General features: G+C 37.1%; 1 protein-coding gene across 1 annotated transcript in view; it reads right to left on the bottom strand.

Moving 5' to 3' along the window:
* The window catches only part of CSMD2 (CUB and Sushi multiple domains 2), a 1,071,431-nt gene that overhangs the window by 393,794 nt on the left and 658,355 nt on the right, over window positions 1-19,282 (bottom strand). Inside the window, exon 13 of the mRNA XM_069067881.1 lies at window positions 4,489-4,671. Within this exon, the coding sequence (XP_068923982.1) occupies window positions 4,489-4,671 (183 nt within the window). The remainder of the gene's footprint in view (window positions 1-4,488; window positions 4,672-19,282) is intronic.

A 19,282-nucleotide genomic window follows, 5' to 3' on the forward strand; every position in this document is an offset into this window, starting at 1 on the left:
TCCCTCTAAACAGAACTGGGGCCAATGAAGAGCACCAACCTAGTTCAGAACCTTATTATTTCTTTCCTATACTACTGTAAAAGCCTTCTCCTTCCAATCTTTCCCCTCACCAAGCAATCCTTCACTTAACTGTCAAATTGATATTACCAAAGAACAAATCTAACTATGTTACTTACCTGTCTCAGACATCTTGCCAGGTAGAGTTTGCAAATTCAGAGTCATTTTCCAATTTTTATTCTTCAACACCCCCCGCCCCACACACACACCATATACATTCTGTTGTCAAATCCTATTGGTTGTACCTCCTCAACATCTGTCATATCCATCTTCTTCTCTCTATAAATATGGCCACTATTCTAGTTGAGGTCCTCATCATCCTTTGACTGCATTATTACCATAACCTCCGAATTAGGCTCACATCTAGACCCTTCCCATTCCAATTCATCATCTAAAGAGCTGCCAAATTGATAGTCCTAAAGTACAAGTCTAACCATGTCACGCCTCAGCTCAAGAAGTTTCAGAGGCTCCCCACTTACTCTAGGATAATACAAATTCCTATGTTTGGTACATAAAGCAATTCACAATCTGACTCCAATTTATTTTTCCCAGTGTTAGTTCACATTACTTCTCCTCACACAATCTATATTCTAGCCAAACTGGTATACAATACTTCCTGTGCCTGGTACTCAACAACTCATCTCCTGCCTCTGTACCTTTGCAAAGGTTGCCCTACATTCTTAAAATACTCTCCTTTCTCATCTTCACTTCTTATAAAGAAAGAAAAAGAAAACAGGATTAAGAAGAAACCATCTCTTCTTTCAATGAGTTTACATTACTTCTTTTTTTTGGTTTTGTTTTGTTTTTTGCCTTTTGGAGGGCAATTGGGGTTAAGTAACTTGCCCAAGGTTACATGGCTAGTTTTTTTGTGTGGGTGTTAAGTGTCTGAGGCTGGAACCGAACACTGGTCCTCCTGACTCCGGGGCCAGCGCTTTACTCACTGCACCACCTAGCTGCCCCAGTTTATATTACTTCTATCAGAAAAAATAACAGGTACATGTATAAGTATATACAGAAGAAATATATAGAAAATTATTAGAAAATTCTATAGAAAATATAGAGAAAATAATTACCAAAAAAATGGCAAGTAGTTAAGCAGAGGCAAGTTATGGGAGAGGCAGTTAGCTCAATGGACAGAGCACTGGGACTATAGTAAAGAAGTTCAAATCTGGTCTCAGATACTTACTAGCTGTGTGACCCTGGGCAAGTCACTTAACCTCTGTTTGCCTTGATCCACTGGAGAAGGAAATGGCAAACCACTCCAATATCTTTGCCAAGAAAACCCCCTTGGCTATACTATGGTTAAAGGGGCCATGAAGAATCAGACACAATTTAATAAATGGACAACAACAAAGTTAAGGAAGAACAGTGCTAATAGTTGACCTTCTGATCCCCCTCAGTTGTTAATCCTTCTCAATACCCATTGTCAATCACTCTGTAGATATTCTGGAATTATAGTACCCGTCCAATATAATGTTCATTTCTGGAGGGTAGAAATTGCTTTATTTTTGTTTTGTCATTCCTAGGTCTAAGCACAGTGTCTTGTACAAAGAATTTAAAAGTTGAATCTTGAACTGAACTGAAGGACCTAAATGTTATGTTAGCACTTGTTTTTTAAATGATATATATATATATATATATATATATATATATATATATATATTTAACAAGGGAGAAATAGCATCAATAACTACATTCACTTCAACCAATGAGGAGAATGAGTAAAAGTGCAACAAGTGCACAGAGGGTGGCCAGGGAGGCTGTATCATCAGAAGGGAACCAGGTCTCAGTGAGAGCCAGAAGATAAAAGAAGTAGGAAAAGAAAAGGCTTATGATGAAAGCAAGTTTGTTACCTACAGAGCAAGCATTCCAGAGAACTCCTTGGAAGGGCTGGGTGCATATAGAGTAGAATATTTAAGAGAAACAGAATAAGAAAGCAGTAGGGTTTGAAGAATGAATTTGAAAGATGACAGTTGGGGATTCAGAATCAATGGGATGCATGAAAGAATGTGTGTTTTGTAATCATTCAATAATGAAGTCAGGTGGTAAGGATGGAAGGGTGACAAGCCCAGGAGTCATCCTCAACTCCTCACCATCTCTCACCCCCATAAACCATCTGTTGTCAAGGTCTGCCAATTTCACTTTTGCAACATCTCTGAATCTACCTCTGACACTGCTTGGTGCAGGTCCATCCCCTCATGCCTGGACTTTCATAATAGTTTGCTAGTTGGTCTCTTCCCATTCCAGTCCATTTTCCATTCAGCCCCAAAGTAATTTTCCCGTGTTCAAACATGTCACTCCCCTCTACTCAATAAACTCTAGTGGCTCCCCATCACCTCCAGGATCAAATACAAGGTCCATTGTTTGATGTTCAAAGTTCTTCAAAACCTTATGCCCTCGTTTCCAGTCTTCTTCCATCTTACACTCCCCAATGTGCTCTGCAAGCCAGTGACACTGGTCTTGTTATTCCTCAAATAAGATACTATATCTTCTGACGCCAGACATTTTCTCTGGTTGTCCCCCATGCTGAAATGTTCTTGCTCCTCATCTCTGCCTCCGGGCTTTCTTCAAGTCCCAGCTAAAATTCCACCTGGAAATCTTTACCAATCTCTTCTAATTCTAGTACCTTCCCTCTATTGATTACTTACTATTTATCCTGCATATAGCCTGTTTGTACATAGTTACATCTACCCCTTAGGCGGTGAACTCCAGGAGGGTGGTTTTCTATTTCAATATGAAGCTGTTCTGCCAGATCTCTCTCTCTTTTCCTCTGTCTCACCTGACTCCTACCCTAACAGACAGCCATGACCCTCTATGAAAAGAATATAGTGGCAAATACAAATATACCTATAAGAAAGATGCAATGCCAATTCCCCAAACTTATTAAAAGCCCTAATATGGAAACTTAGCACAATTACAGTAGCCTGGCTCAACCCTCATGAGCAAAACTAGGAACTTTTCAGGCCCAGGCAACTTTCACTTCAAAAGGAAGAATGAAACTTCAGGGTAAGAAAGTTTCCAGGGCTTTTAGTGTATAGCAGGATTTTGCCACTCCTCATGTGCTGATATCGCTGCCACCTATTAGAATGAGAATAAAAAGTTCAAGCCACGCAAAGCTAAAATCCATGATCATTACACCACTAACCCAACAGCATCACCTATGCCCACCCCCATTCACCAAATTAGTCAGCCCATGGTCAGACCTATTTATGGCTCTTAGCAATCAAGCAGAAGGATGTGTAAGACTAGAGAAGCCAAGGTGGTTTGATGTTGTTTTACACTATCAAAATAAAAATCATGGAGGGTGTGGGTTAAAGGGAAATAAAATCACAGAAAAGACGAAGATTCCATCCTTCCAACAAACAGCTGACCATGCATCCCCCTCCTTGTGCACATGCCAGTCACAGTCCCCAAGCAGCCTAACACTATTTGAAGCAGTTGGAAGAGGGAGAAGAGTCACTAATCTTTCTGCAACTGAAATACTCCATATTTACACATGCTTCTGATTCCTCAAGACAGATCCATTACCCAGAAAGATATCCAGTGTACCATGACCTTCATTCCTTCCCCCAAAAAAGGTCATCAAAGCAAAGCTGATTCTAGTATGCTTTTGATCCCATTGGATGAAATCTTGACAAATAGAATTATGTCTGTCCATAAAGCCTAGAATGTCTTGACATCTGAAGTACCTAATAACTTGTGTAAACATCACATAACCTCCTCTGCTTGGATTCCCTCAGGAAACCCAAAACTACATTTTCTTTCATCGTGGTTCCTCAATATATAGCCATCATAGCAGGCATGGGAAAATAGGCAGAAGAGGGAATGGCATGTTTTTTAAGTCAACACTTCTCTCTACACCATAAACAAGATTTGTCTCTCTCAATTTCACCATTAGAAATAATACACTATGCTGGCCACAAGCCAAAGTTATAGTAATTTGGTGTTACGTTAATGCTGGCTCAGCACAACTTGTTTAGGTCACCTTGTTGGTAGACAGAGAATTCCATCTTGAAGGGCAACCAGAGAAGGGTTTTCCAACAAGGTGCCAAGTATTCTAAACACAGTTAGGGAACAAGAGTCAGAATCCTCCAGTGACGAGTCAATGAGGTTCTCATCGGCAAAAATAAAGAATGCGGCCTATGTTTTCTTTTTCTTAACTCTCCCTACCGATTCAATCATTAATGACTCAGAATTGATGCTTCACTCCACTACCACCAATGCTCCAAGATAAATTAACAACTGCCAAAAATAACAGGAGGACAGGAACTTGGGGAGAAGCTATGAGGATAAAGAATGCAGAAACAAGCTTGTTAGTAACGTCTAGAAAGGGTCATATGTCTGAACGGTGAGACACAGGGAGTGGGCTATTCCAGAACTTTTCCACCTCTTACCCACATATTAAAAACCCAAACCTCGCTGGTCACTTACAAACACAGCCTGGCTTCTTAGCTGACCATTGATTATTCTTTTGGCAGGTAATTGCCTTCTGTCCCACCAGCTCAAAGGCAGGTTGGCATTCAAACTTTAAAGTGTCTCCATGTCGAAACCTTGAGCCTTCTCTTCTGCCATAGGCTGGTATACCAGGGTCCCCACAGCTGCCCTGCTCAATTTCTGGAAGACAGAAAAACAAAAACCAAAGGTAAAATGTGATTGGGTTCTTTAGGTCTCCCTCAGAGAGGGTTCACACTGAATGCCATGCTACATACCTGCTTAGTAGTCACCACTACGCACATATACATACAGCCATGATCAAATATGGAAGCATTATGGACCTGAAGCAGACACCCTGCAATTTTCCAATTTTATCACCAAATTCTAGGACAGAGTGGAGTATCTAGAAATTCAATATGGTCAACTCTCATTTTTCATCTGTCCAGAGTCAAATCTACTTAGTTTTAGATGAGTTGCAACTTTCATTGGTGGAGGGAATATCCATACCAATAAAATTACAAATCTCAAATGTACTGATTAAGCAGTCAGTAGTTTGGTCTGAAAACAAAGTACTTGCTGGCCAGGACAGCTTGGCCATATGACCACAGAAGTAGTTCTGAGGAGCAAGCTTTGGCGTGAGCAGGCCAAGTAACTTCCTAGAAAAAAGTTAATGAAGTATCAATGTTTTCCAACAGGCGAGAGTAGGTGAGAATGTGTTCCTGATTGAATCTACGGAGTTTATCACCCAAGAAATGGCTTTTCACTCACAAATGCCTCAGTCAGCAATCAGCATCAATTAGCAAATACTTAGCAGCCCAAACCCATGCTCAGCCATACTGCAGAGGCATCAGGATGAGAAGAAGTCTTCATCCTTTGAGGCACTTACAATCTATGTGAAGAGACAGAATTTATTCTCATGAAGCAATCAGAAACAAAATAAGACAGTATGTAATTAGATGATAAATTTTATAGCACAAAATGCAAATGTTCAGAGAAGAGTACCAGAAATAAAGACTGCAATAGTCAGGAATGATTTCATAGAGATGTTGCCCAGAATATTTGCTAGGAATCCACAGTCTAGGTTTCTAAACAACTCTGATCAACAGTTTGCAGACTTCAAATGTGGCTAAAGTTGATATCTGTATCTGGAACCAACTCCTCAACAAGACATATGGAAAAGGACCTCTCCTACCATTTTGCTATAAATGCTTACTCTACATGTGTCTCTTTATTGAACATCTGCTTGAGTAAATGACAATCCTTGACTGTTTCACTTTTGACTTTGTATGCCCAAATTTGTTAACTAATCATGAAAGTCCTGACCAACCAAGATTTACTGAAATATGTGCCCATCACTGGATATTTCACTGCTTACCGGGCAGACTAAGACACTAATGTTATAATACCTTGTCCCATATTTCTCATGCCTAGAGAGAGGATTTCTTTTCTGAAGGCTGGCTCTCCTAAATTAAAAAACTGGCAACTGGTAGCTCAAGGCCACAAGTAGCTCTTAAGTACACATCTGGGGCACCTTTAACCAAATTTAAATATCATTAACTCTCAGGGTTGAAAATTGTGATTCTGAGATTCTGTGATTTTCTGAGGGAAGCTCAGAGATAATCTAGTCCAAATTATATTTGAACAGGTTATAATTGTATTATTCCCAATTATCATCCATCTTCTCCCATTTGAATACTTTCACCGAGGGAGAATTCACTACTTCCCAAAGGAGATCATTACAATTGTATACATTTCCAATTTTTAAATTACCTTTTTCTTAAAACAAATCAAGTTCTACCTTAGTTCAACTTCCTCCATTATTTCCAGTCATCCCTTTGGATTTCATACAGAATAACTATAATCTACCTTTCAGAATATAATACTTTAAATCTCTTAAGATAATATTATTTCCTCTGCCTCAAGTCTTCTCTTATTCAAGCTAGCAATTCCTAGTTCCTTTGACCAATACTCACACAGCATGTTCTCAACATTCCAGGCAAATTCCAGTTAGTTAATATCTTTCCTAATTAAGTCTATATCTGTGAGATGACTCATCTCATTGACATACAAATGAATTCTTCAACGTAAAATAAATCATCAGTCTCAGAAAGTGAATATCATACCTTCTGCAAATACCCTCTGATTATGTTTATGAGGGGGTAGACCACACACAGGTCAGTACATCAGGAGCATAAATTATTGTTGTATTTGGCCAACAATAAAGTAAAAGATTTGGATAGGGTAGGCCTAAGACTTTAGTAAATTGGGTCATAGTAAAAGGTATCATGTGTTAAGGAGTTCCAAAAAACAGAATGAAACTGCATAGAGTGGCAGAACTTATAAAATTAGTCCTACAATTTTGTTGCTTGTTGCTATTCTGTTACAGTGGTTTCAGGAGAGTTAGATGGAAGCAGCTGTCCCAATACCTGGCCCTCAAATGATCCCCCCTCCATTTGGCCTGGCTATCTGACAGCAGATGTTTACCTTGCTCATACAGGTGAGGATAGGGAAGTCAATATGCCAATATTTGCCCCTGCATTTGGATCAATGATAGTGTTCAATTGTGAATTACATTATTCTAAACAAACCAATGTCATAACAACACCATAAATTGTTTTTGAAGAATACAGAACTAGAATACAAAGTATAAGAAAATCTACATCTTTTAATTGGACATAATTACCAAATAATTCCTTGACTCTATTTTGAGAGCTTGGGAAACTCCCTTGACAGCTAAGGAGGCTGCTAAAGAAGTGAAACTAATAGTTGATAGTGAATACATATGTTTCATTAGTATGTCAAGGAATCTTTTCACCTGCTTAAAAAATACTTCAATGTATCCATGAACTCATCACATGGATACTTCCTTGACTAAGGGCAAATAATCTCTTTTATTCCTTCACATCCTGTGTGCTTCTTGCCCATGGAACTTTCGGGTATTTTTCCCTTAGTTATTTGTGCCCCTGAAGACATGATCTGCAACAGAGGATCATCTGCAAAAGCTGACTCTATCCCTTCTCCTGGCTTCCCCCTTAAACCTCAATATGTTCACAGTTCATTCTCAAAATGATGTTATAGCAACAAGAAGTAGGAGATGTGTTGGTACTTTGTGAGGAAGTCTTGTTTACTTTGTTGAGAGGATAACACCATTCATGAAATTTTCCATTCTTTTGGAAACTGTCCCACTTGCAGATTTCTTGAAAATGGACCCCTAGATGACTGACATATTGCGTACAAGAACAGGCTCAATTACTCTCCCCAAGCTCATCTTTTCAAGTACCACTGCTCCTTTTTCACATAATATATTAAGTACTAACATGATGGATTCCAAATATGGTTGTTATCTTATCAGTAATGAAAATATAGTGGCATACTATATTGAATACACTGAGACAAGGTTGCTTGATCTAACATTTCTCTTGTCTGAACAATGACAAGTTTTAATTTGTTAATTTTAATTTTAGCTTAATTTGTTATTTTATTTTATTTTGTTAGTTAAAATATTGAAAGCAATTTTTTTTTGCTTTTGCTCCTCAAGGGCCTTCAGGCTTCAAGTATTCTGAGAAATAATATTTCTTGTCACCTTTGAGTACAAGATTATCATATTTAGGCCAATAATTAAATTATTATTTGTAGATGACTTAAAAGACTTTCATGATTAGCACCCTTCTGCGTTTTTTTTTTTGCCATATAGACAGCTGAAGGCTATTTTGTATTTTTATCTATTCTGTATGGTTCACCATGGTCAAATAATCTGTCACTTAGTATTCAACCTTCTGGCAAAGAACTTTTCTAAATTCCACATGAAAATATCTATTAAGGACAAATTCACTACCTAGAAAGGAAATCTATTTCACTATCTGATATCTCTAATTATTCTGAAATTTTTCTGTACATCAAGCCAAAATTTCTCTTCAACTGTTATTTTGGTTTTGTCCTCTGGGGTCAATTAAAATAAGTATTATCTCTCTTCCTTAAAAGACCTTGAAATATTCTTTCTAGCATGCTAAGATTTTTAAAAATCTCAATGCTATTATCTAATGTGTCAGTTTACCCTCTCAAATTCATGTGATATGTAGTTCACAAACATGTCATCTATGGATTCATCCAAATCACTGATAACCCTCTTCCACTAAAAGTGGGATAAAAGTAGGATTGACTTCTCAGCAAAAAGAAATCGGGTTTTAAAATTATGTATATTACTTTTTTCTCTTTGAACTTGGAAAGGACTGGCTATGGACATTATTAGTGGCATACTGTGTTTTATATGTGCTGGAGTGGCTCCTCTGCTCAAAAAAAATGTGTTTAATGATGTCATCATTGATCAAAACAATACAGTGCTAGAGAACAGTACCAGGGAAGATTCACATATAACAACTAGCTAAGGGCCTGGCACTTAGCATAATTCTACTAGGTTATAAGGTTGGCAGAGCCAAGAGCCATTACAGAGGTTTATAAGAAAAGGATATCATTCCAGCATTTGGAATATATTTTAGAAGCATGTGGTACTTACTCCAATATGGCAGATACCATGTGGCAACTATAACCAGGCCCTGAAGCAAGCTGGACCCCTAAAACTTGTTTATATTGAGAAGCTTAGCACTTATAAATTTTATTAGTTGGGTGAATATTCAGAATTTCAATTTTATATCCTAAATATAGGTAGCAAGGTACCAAAAGCATTGGTACCTTGGAGTCATTAGATCTAGAGTTTAATACACTGTGAATTTGGATAAAATCACTCACCCTCTCTGAGCTTCACTTTTCTCCTCTGTAAAATGAGGATAGTAAGACACATGGATCTAAGTTTATAAGGTTCTTGTGAAGAGAATACTTTACAAATTAACTGCTTTATAAAAAATGGCCTACTGTTTTTAAATAGCATTCTTGTTTAAGACTCACTGATGACTTAAGTCTAGCAAGGGAAAGAGTGGGGTCCCAGATATATAGGACACTTCATGGTATGATGTGAAATTCTTCAAGAAAAAAACTAAAGTCTAGTAAACATGAAGCCTCAGGAATGCCCCAAACAACAAATTCATAAGAGAAATATTGGAAAGGATTTGCTATGAAATGTGGTGTATATCTATAGGAGTTTCCACATTCAGCATCACTTCCTTTTTCACTTTCTCTGGACTATCCAGAGAGTTCTGACACATGTACTTATGTTGGTCTCAAACCTTGGTTGGAACTGATGGATGACCTGTAATTTTACTCTCCCACAGACTGAGTTCTACTGCCGGCTCTACTACTCATCTCAGTGATCTTAGACCTTTTGGTCCATTCTCTCATCTGTAAAATTAGAGGATAGACATGATGAACTCCAAATTTCCTTCCAGAAAAGGCTCAAATCAAAATTTATGAACAATATCCTCTATGTCACTGAATTATTAAAGAAATGGCTCCCACTGAGGCCCTCAGTTAAAAAAAAAATCCTGGATGTTCAGACCACAGAAAATGTTTTCAAATGATGAGCCTCAAATCTCTAACATGAGTGAGTCAGGGTTCATTTCCATATTAAAGAGGAAAAGCTAAAGACCAGAGAAACTCAGTGATAAGTAGTGGTGGTAGTAGCAATAGTAATGGTAGGAGGAGGAGGAGGAGGAGGAGGAGGAGGAGTAACAGCAACAATTAGCATTTTAAAGTATTTCAAGATTTTCAAAGCACTTTACAAATATCTCATTTTAGCCTCACAACCATGTAAGTTATATACTTATTTTACAGATAAGGACGCTGAGGTAAATAGATGATCACATAATGACATGGTATTTTTTTTCAGAGCTAGAGCTAGACATCAAGAATCCCAAGTCTTTTTTCCCAATCCTGAGGATCTAAAAGAAAGAGTAAGAATATAGATAATTCTAATATCACCAAGAATGCATAAACAGTACCAATAACTGGAAATTACAAAATGGCACACTTCAGGTCAACATAAAGAGCTGCCTAATTAATAGGGCTTTCTAAAATAGGAGAAACTCAGGATCCTAATTCTACATGAATAACTAACAAACATTTGAAGACAACCCACTTAGTCTTATTTACTTGATTAAAAAAGAAGTTAAGTAACTTCAATGTGAGAGATTCCAAACTGAACTTGGAAATTTTAAAATTCATTTATAAAAAAACTAAAAGATGTTATAGGAAAATGTAATCTTGTTATTTGACTCAGTATATGATGACTTAAAAGACTGTAAGTAGGTATGAAAACAGGATGTTGCTTAGAAAAGACAGACATCAATCTCTGAAGGACCCAGAAATTTACAAACACAGAGTAATATGTATATTTAACACATATTTCATCTAATTCTTCATTTTGTCCTAATAGTTTTGTACAAGCAATGACATCTTGATCTATTTTTACTATATGTGAAGAACTCAGATATTAAATAGAATAATATCATGCTTAACATTTTAATACTTAACATTAAACACACATTAAGGTGCATAAGATTAGATGACCAATTGTGATAGGTGTGGTAGAGGAAAATCTTTCCCAGGTATGAAATGGATTTAGATAGCAACTGAGGTTCTTCACAATTCTAAAACTCTATACCTGACTCATAGTCTTTATTCATTCCTAGAGATAACCTGATACTCAAGATTGATATGTCTTCAAATGCTCTACCCTCCAAGCCCATAAATCTCAACTCCCATGAACTTCCATCTTCATTCTATTGCTGCCACCTAAACAGGTGGTCAATTATATACTTTAGGCCTCATCACTCAAAACTGTGCCTTCTATATGATCTTGATTGTGGAAATTTAAATTTTAGTTTCATAGACTTTTGTCCTTCCACCTTTTCTGTTATATGCCACTTCTTCTAAACCTTTTCTAATATCCAGACACCCAACCATATCTTTCTTTCCCAATCCATTATCCCTGTTCTACTCTCATTTTTCAATTGTCACAGTTCTGACACTAGGGTTGAATGGCTCAACTTTACACCATCCATCTTGTCCTGCTACTGTCAATCACACCCAGAGTTACCCTACCACTCCCACTCCTATACTGCAGAACTGCTGGAAAAGTCAGACAATCATACTAACTAGGGATATCATCATTATTCTCCCCTTCTACCTCCTCCTCCTCATAGATAGCATTTATATAAAATTTAAAGTCTGAAAAGTTATTCATTTATGTTAACTCATTTGATACTCAGGACAATTCTTTGAGGTTGCTGTTATTATCCCAATTTTATATATCAGGAAATTGAGATGATAGAGAGGTTAAGTGACTTTGTCCAGGGTTCCACAGGGAGTAACTAGATATTAACTATATGACACAGAATTCAAACTCAGTTCTTCCTAACTTCAAATCTCATGTCCTTTCAATTGTGTCATCTAGCTACTACTATAAAGTCATGTTATTTTATATCCTCACTATATCACAGAGTAATTTTTTTGTTCTTCCTTGACTGACTTCATTGACTTCTCTCTGCTGTTTCAAACATCCTCCTTCTTCAAGGGCCTACCACTACCATCTCTCATCATATGACCTTGTTTGATCTTTACGCATGAAAAAAAGCCTTCTTCCCTATATTCCACATCTCAAAATCCCTCCACTCTCTGAGGAAGAATTGGCTTTCTTCTCGTTAAAGTCTACTTTCTATTTGTGTCCTTGATCCCAGTTCCCTTAATCAGATAAAATGCCTTTCCACACCTTTCATCATCTCCCCTTTTCTACTGTCTCATTCTCTGCTGCCTACAAATGTTCAAATCTTTCCCATCTTTAAAAAACCTCAGTCTTGGGGGCAGCTAGACAGCACAGTGAATAGAGCACCAGCCCTGGAGTCAAGAGGACCTGAATTCAAATGTGACCTCTTACTAGCTTTGTGACTTTGGGTAAGTCACTTAACCCCAATTGCTCTGCCTTCCCACCTCCAAAAAAAAAAAAAACTCAGTCTACTGTCTATACATACCTAAATCTCTCCCACCCTTTAAAAAAAATAATCTGATCCGTCATCCCCCAAAGTTATCATATTCTATCTTTTCTCTATTTTACTGACAAGTTCCAAAAGAGTACTCTATTTTGCCTCCACATCCTCAATATTCACTCACCTTTCAACCCCTTACAATGTGTCTTTCAACCCAACCACTTTCCTAAAGGTGTCTCCAAGGTTACCAATCTCTTCACTACAAAATCCAGTGATATCTTCTTAGTTCTCATCTCTGATATGACAAAAGTTTTTTATACTGATGACTCTCTATTCTTACTGGAAACTCACTCTTCCCTTGGCTTCTGAATCATGACTTCCTCATAGGACTATCTCCTTGCATCAAATAATTTTTAAGTTCCTTTTCTGGATCACTATCTATCTCCTACCTCCTAAGTATAAGTAACCATCAAGGCTTGGCCTGAGTCCTCTTCTCTTCTCTCTCCCTTGGGCATTAGCTGCCATGTATTCAAGTGTCATCTCTATGCAGATAACTCCTAAATCTATATATCTAGTTTTAATTTCTGTTCTATGTTGCTAACTACCTGTTAGACATCTCTATCAAGATGTTTCATCACTATTCAAAGCTCCAGGTATTCACATCAGAATTCACCCCTAAATCCATCTATATTTCAAAAATTATCTCTCTCTATTAAGAATACTACTTTTACATTTGCCATTCCTTCAATAAATCTTCATGTTACATGGATCAGAAGATCATTGACTTTTCTCTGCTTTCATGGCCCCTATATCAAATCAGTTACCAAATTTTGTTAATTCTATTTCCAAAAAAAAATCTCTTGAATCTGTCACATTTTCTCCACTTATATGGACAAACCCCTAGTTCAGATGTTCATCAGCTCTCACCTAGACTAGTGTAAGAGACTCCTAAATTAGTCTCCCTGTTTTCAATCTCTTTTTTATAAAACATCCTCTACTGTTGTTAAAATAATCTTCCTAAAGCACAGTTCCGAGTATGCCACTCTACTATTCAAAAATGTTCAGTGGTTTCTACTGACACCAGGATAAAATATCAATTATGTAACCTCATTTCACCTTACATTTCCAGTCTTCATGTTTCATCCAAACTAAACTACAACTTGTTTTGTGACATTCTATTTCTTACCATTACGCATCTATACAAACTATTTCTCAAGGCTTAGAATCTACTCTTTCATCTCTGCCTTTCAGAACCCTTGTCTTCCTTCAAAGTCTAACTCAGGGGCCATCTCTTACACAAACTTTCCCTGATCCCCACATCTGATTGTCATCTCTTCCTTTCAAATTATTTCGTATTCACTATGTTATGTACATGATATATCACTAAATAGAAGCTGAGCTCTTTAAGGGATGAAGCTATTTTCTTTTTGTCTTATAGTACCTAACAAAGTGCCTCGTATACAGTAAAGGCTAAATAAATTTTGTTGAATTGAATGAAATTTGGGTGTTTATAATAGGCTTCCATGGATGGATTCTCTGAGTTGTACAAAGTCTGAACTTTGATTTCCTATTAATTATAGACTCAATTCAAAACAGATTTAAAACAAAAGGGAGAACTTAACAATGCTATCAAAGCAAATGTGTTCAGCCAGTGGATTTTTAACTAAAATTTTCTTAATGAGAAAACTGACCAATAGTAGAAAAGTTTAACATTCATTCAGTTTTGCTATATTGTGTTTTTATTCATTTGTTCTCATAGAAAAAAAATATGGTTTCACATTTAGCATATTCTAACTTATATCATATTTATCTGTGCATGTGAGGTAGCTGGGTGGCACAGTGGATAGAATACTAGACTTGGGAGTCAGGAGGACCTGAGTTGGAATTCTGCCTCAGAAATTTACTAGCTGTATGACCCTAAGCAAGTCACTTAAACTTTATGTGCCCCAATATCCTCAAATGTCAAATGGGAATAATAAGAGCACCTATTCTGCAGAGGTATTATAGGGATAGAATGAGATTAAAGCGCTTTGTAAACCTCAGAGTGCTACACAAACACTAGTTGGTTGCTACTGTTGTTCCATAGCTTTATACTTCTCTGAGGGCTGAGACCTTCTCTTATTTATCTTTTTATCTTCTCCCAGGACCTAGGAGAGGGTACTTTATGTAACAGATATTTGACAAATACTAACTGAACTTGTAAAATTAATGTTGAAGGTTGATTGATGAAAAATGCCCATCTACTTAAAGAGAGTGACCATGTCCTCTTTCTTTAGTATTCTCTTCTCCATACTAAACATTTGCCATTCCTTCAATAAATCTTCATGTAACATGGTTTTGGGTACCCTCGGCGTTCTGTTATCCTCCTATGTTTCGAACATCATACTCCTATTAACCTAAGAATACAATTTGCCTCTGTAAGAGTCATTCTGTATTATTGGTTCAACATGAGCTGAATCAGTAAGTTAGTTAACTCGAATGCCTAGGTGTTTTTTTTTTAATATAACCTGATGTGAATACAGAACTCTGCATTTAGATTCCTCACAACAATATTTGTAGAGTTGAAGTGACACTAATTCATCTTGTTAATTTGGAACCTTATTTCCATCCTGCAAACATTACTTTGGATCCCAATTCTGTCATCCAATATTATAGTTATCTCTCTGAGTTTCATGTCAATTGTAGGTCTGATAAGCCTATTAAATATGCTTTTGCTAGAGTGACAAAAATGAGTTTTAAGAAATAGTCAGGTAATTTTTCTTCCTCTAAAGTTTTTCTGCACGCTGGCCCTTCATGCATCTTCCCTGCTCTTCACATGCTTTCTGAACCTCCCCATAAATGTATTTCTGTAGGGAGTCCTTTGGTGCTGAGAGTAGAGGCCCACCCTCCCTCATGCCTTGCTTTGAATCTGCAAATCTCCTAAGTCAGTATCAGGAAAAAAAATCTGCCCTTCACTCTGAATATATATTATCTGTAGATATCACTGTATGTGTCAAATATTGTTGACATTTTAAAGCTACAGAGATAGAATTATATGAGAGTACTCAATACGATAAATTTGTGTAATAAATAATAAAAATTACCATTACAATAACTATAACTTTTACAGGATTTTAAGATTTACAAAGTACCTCCCAACTACTCTGTGAGATAGGTAATGCCAATATCTACCAACAACCCGGTGAGGTAAGTAATGCAAAGTATTATTATTCCCTTTTTACAGATGAGAAAACTAAGAGATGAAGTAATCTGCCCATGATTACAGAGTAATTGTAAAAGGAAACACTTAAAACACAGGACTCCTGATTCCAAGCACAAGATTTTTTCCACTGCCTATTCTGGGAAAACGTGATCAGTCACTGAGTTCAGTGTATGTCAAAGCATCTTTGTTTTGCAAATAAATCAGTATCAGGAAATTTCCCTCAGACTAGAGATATCATTTTTAATAGGAAGCCCTAAAGGAAAGCCCAAGATTTGAAGGAAGAGGTCTTATGGTCCTAGAAACTAGGAAACAGATGTAACATAGAAGGGACTCACAAATATGGAGGTTTATGACTACTAGTTATACAATGTCTATACTTGCTTAACATAATGAGAAAAGGATTAAAATATCCAGTGGATAGTGAATGAAGTTCAGAAAAACTAAACAGGAGAAAGAGAAAAACAGATCTGACCATCAAGGGGTGAGAGGTCCTGAAAATTTTTAGGAAGCTTAAGGAGAATGCTATAAGATCACTGCAGTATAGACTTGCGAAGCCTAGGGAAAGAATATTTAAGAGAATATTGGCATGAAAATGCCTTTCTTATTGAAGAAATCTACATCTACTCCCTAATGTTAGAAAGTATGGTAGAGAAGGCCTGAAAACCTAACTACTTTGACAACTCAAATTTTCTTCAGGCTCTGAGGATGGGAAATTAGCTTATGCTCAAGTGCAGACAGGATTGAGACAGGACAAGAACCAATCCCTTTCCCACTAAAACACACACACACACACACACACACACACACACACAATACCAGGGAAAGGAGAAGACTCAAAGACTTGACCTAAGTCTATTTATATTTCAAGGAAACCATCACAGTCTGCCCTTCACACAATCTACTAAATAGCCATTACTGTCCCTCACACACAAATTATGCCACCTCTCATCTCCATGACTAGAATACTCTTCCTACTTACCTCTACCTCTTAAAATTCCTAACTTCCTTCAAAGCTCATCTCAAACAGATGCCTTTCCTAATCTCCTAGACTAATGCCTTCCCCAAAATTGTCTCATATTTATTTTGTATATACTTTTATGTATACATGTTGTTTTCCCCGATAAAATGAAACTTTGTGAGCTCTGGTACTGTTTTGTTTCAGTCTTTCTATTCCAAATGCCTAGCACATAGTAGATTCATAATAAGTGACTAGTGACCAACTACTGATTACTTTCGAATTTTCTTATAATTTTTCAAGTTTCCTCTCATATTTATGATTTTAAATTCCTATTTGTTTTCCTATACTTTAGTACCTGTTATGTATTTAAGCACCATTAGATAGTAGAAGCATAAAGACAAAAACAAACCAAAACTTCGTCCCTTCTTCAAGGAGCTTATATTCTCCTGGAAAACCCTTAGACAAACTGAAAACAATTGTGTTTATATCTTATTTTAGATTCAAATGGGAAGGGAACAGGTAGAAACCTGCTTTTCTTTCTGATAAGCCCTGGAAAGAAAAATAGAAAAAGTGGAGCCCAAGAAAGGAAGTCCAAATCAACTGTCTGTAAGCATTTAACACTGACAGAAGGACCTGAGTGGTGGCACAGTCATCTTGTAAACCTTTTCTTCTACAAAGAAAAAAACAAAAATAAACCAGAAACGCTAGGGCTCAGCCTCCCTGGGGTAGTTTGTATACATATGCATATGTGCAAAACTCACTTTCTTCTTCTCTTCCTCTCTATGTCTCTTTTATTTATTCTGCCCACTTGCCTGACTCCTGTTTTCTTTTTCATCTTTGTCTTAAACATAAGTATATGATATGCTCTACCATCTTCCATCAGGTCACATCACTTTTGTATGATCTTGCCCTCTCCTTATGTAATGGGAATGGAATTTAAAGATCTTCCCAGCCCCTTAATAGACCTAGGGGGAAGTTTGAAGACCTTCCCTTCTGTGAAGATTAAATTCTGTCCCATAATAGGCTGAATGTAGTCACATGGAGCCTGTGGTGAGAGGAGTTTGCTGAAGGGAAGCAGAGCCCACTGGAAGCTGGTAGAGAGCTAGCCAGACAGTTGGAGATAGTTGGGGACAGAGGAGCTTAGGCAAGGAGATAGTTTTGTGAGTAAATATTGATCTTGTATTGGTTTGTGGGAAGGCTGAAAGATGCTGTGGCTCTCAGCATTATTATAGCTTCTGAATATCTTTCGTGCTATGATGGAATAAGCTTACTGGTTTTGGGATTCAGTTTTCTGGTGTCTAAATAAATGCTTCAGTTCTGTCCTCTATCTGGAGTGTTTGGCATATTTTGCGATCAAACATCATGTGATATTTATAGTCATGGTCCTTATCATGATCATGGGCACTGTAAATATTGCACTGGCACTACACCTTGCTACATAAGAGAGACCAAAGATAGTACCATTCATCAGCTGTCTGAGTGGGTCATTTTGGAACCTATAGAAATTCTCCCTCAAGAAGTGGTTCCTGAATTGGGTTCTGAAGGAACAAAGGGAATTCAACAAATGGAGATGGTGAAAAGGATAAATTCTAAGCATACAACTGAGAATGAGCAAAGGCACAGAGGTAGGAGATGGCAGGAATAAAACAAGAGACAGAAAACAATGTATTTGTAACATTAAATATGTAGGGGGAAGCAATGGATACAAGGCATCAAAGACAGGATGGAACCCTGTGGCATAAAGCTTTAAAAGTCAGAATTAGAAGATTACGCTTTATTTGCTAGAGAGTGGGAAGTGCCTGAAAAGTTTTGAATAGAGAAGTTTCAGAAGTTTTAGGAAGATCATTCAATGAACTATGTAAAGGATAGACTACAGAAGTGCAGAGTGGAGGCAGCAGACCATTTAGCAGGACATTATAGAAGTCTAGCTGAGAAGTGATGAGGACCTAAACTAAGATGTTACCAGATGAAGGAGAAAAGAGACAATGGGAAAGAAATTGCTCAGGTACTATCAAAAAAAAACCTGAAAGTAAATGAATGTGGGGAATGATGGAAAGTGAAATGATTCTGAGTATATGAACCTGGGTGACTGACAAGATAATGGAGCAACAATTTATAAAGAAATTATGGAAAGGGTCAAGATTTGTAGGAAAGATGACAAATTGCATTTTGGAATTGTTGAACTTGAGGATTTGGTGGATATCTAGGTACAGCTATTAGCAAGCAGCTGGAAATATGGGACTAGACTTGTAAGGAAAGGACTGGAGTGGAGACAAAGATATTGTGACTCAGCTTTAGTAGTATTTCTCAACTCTTTAGTCTCCTCCACCTCCCATATCCAATCAGTTGTCAAATTTGTTGTTTTTACCTCCATAACATCTTTCACACTTGTGTCCTCCTCTTTATTCACTATCTCAGCTACTATCTTAGTTCAGGCTTGTATCACCTCACACCCTAAGTTATTGCAATTTGCAATAGTCTCCTAATTGATCTCATTTACTCAAGACTCTTTCTTCTCTAATCCATCCCTCACACAGCTACCAAAGAGATTTTTTCTTAAGCCAGTATGACCATATCATTACCCTAATAAACTATGGTGGCTCCCTGTTGCCTCTAATCAAACATAAACTCCTCTGTTTGATTTTTAAAACCTCTTCACAATCTGGCACCAATCCATCTTTCTGGTCTCACTATAAATTATTACCCTTCCTACACTCTGTAATCTACCTAAATTAACCTTCTCTCTGTTCTTCATAT

Source organism: Petaurus breviceps, unplaced genomic scaffold (genome assembly GCF_028583685.1).
Source record: "Petaurus breviceps papuanus isolate PSGF00001 unplaced genomic scaffold, PetGlider_PUasm1.0 90760, whole genome shotgun sequence".
Taxonomy (NCBI): domain Eukaryota; kingdom Metazoa; phylum Chordata; class Mammalia; order Diprotodontia; family Petauridae; genus Petaurus; species Petaurus breviceps.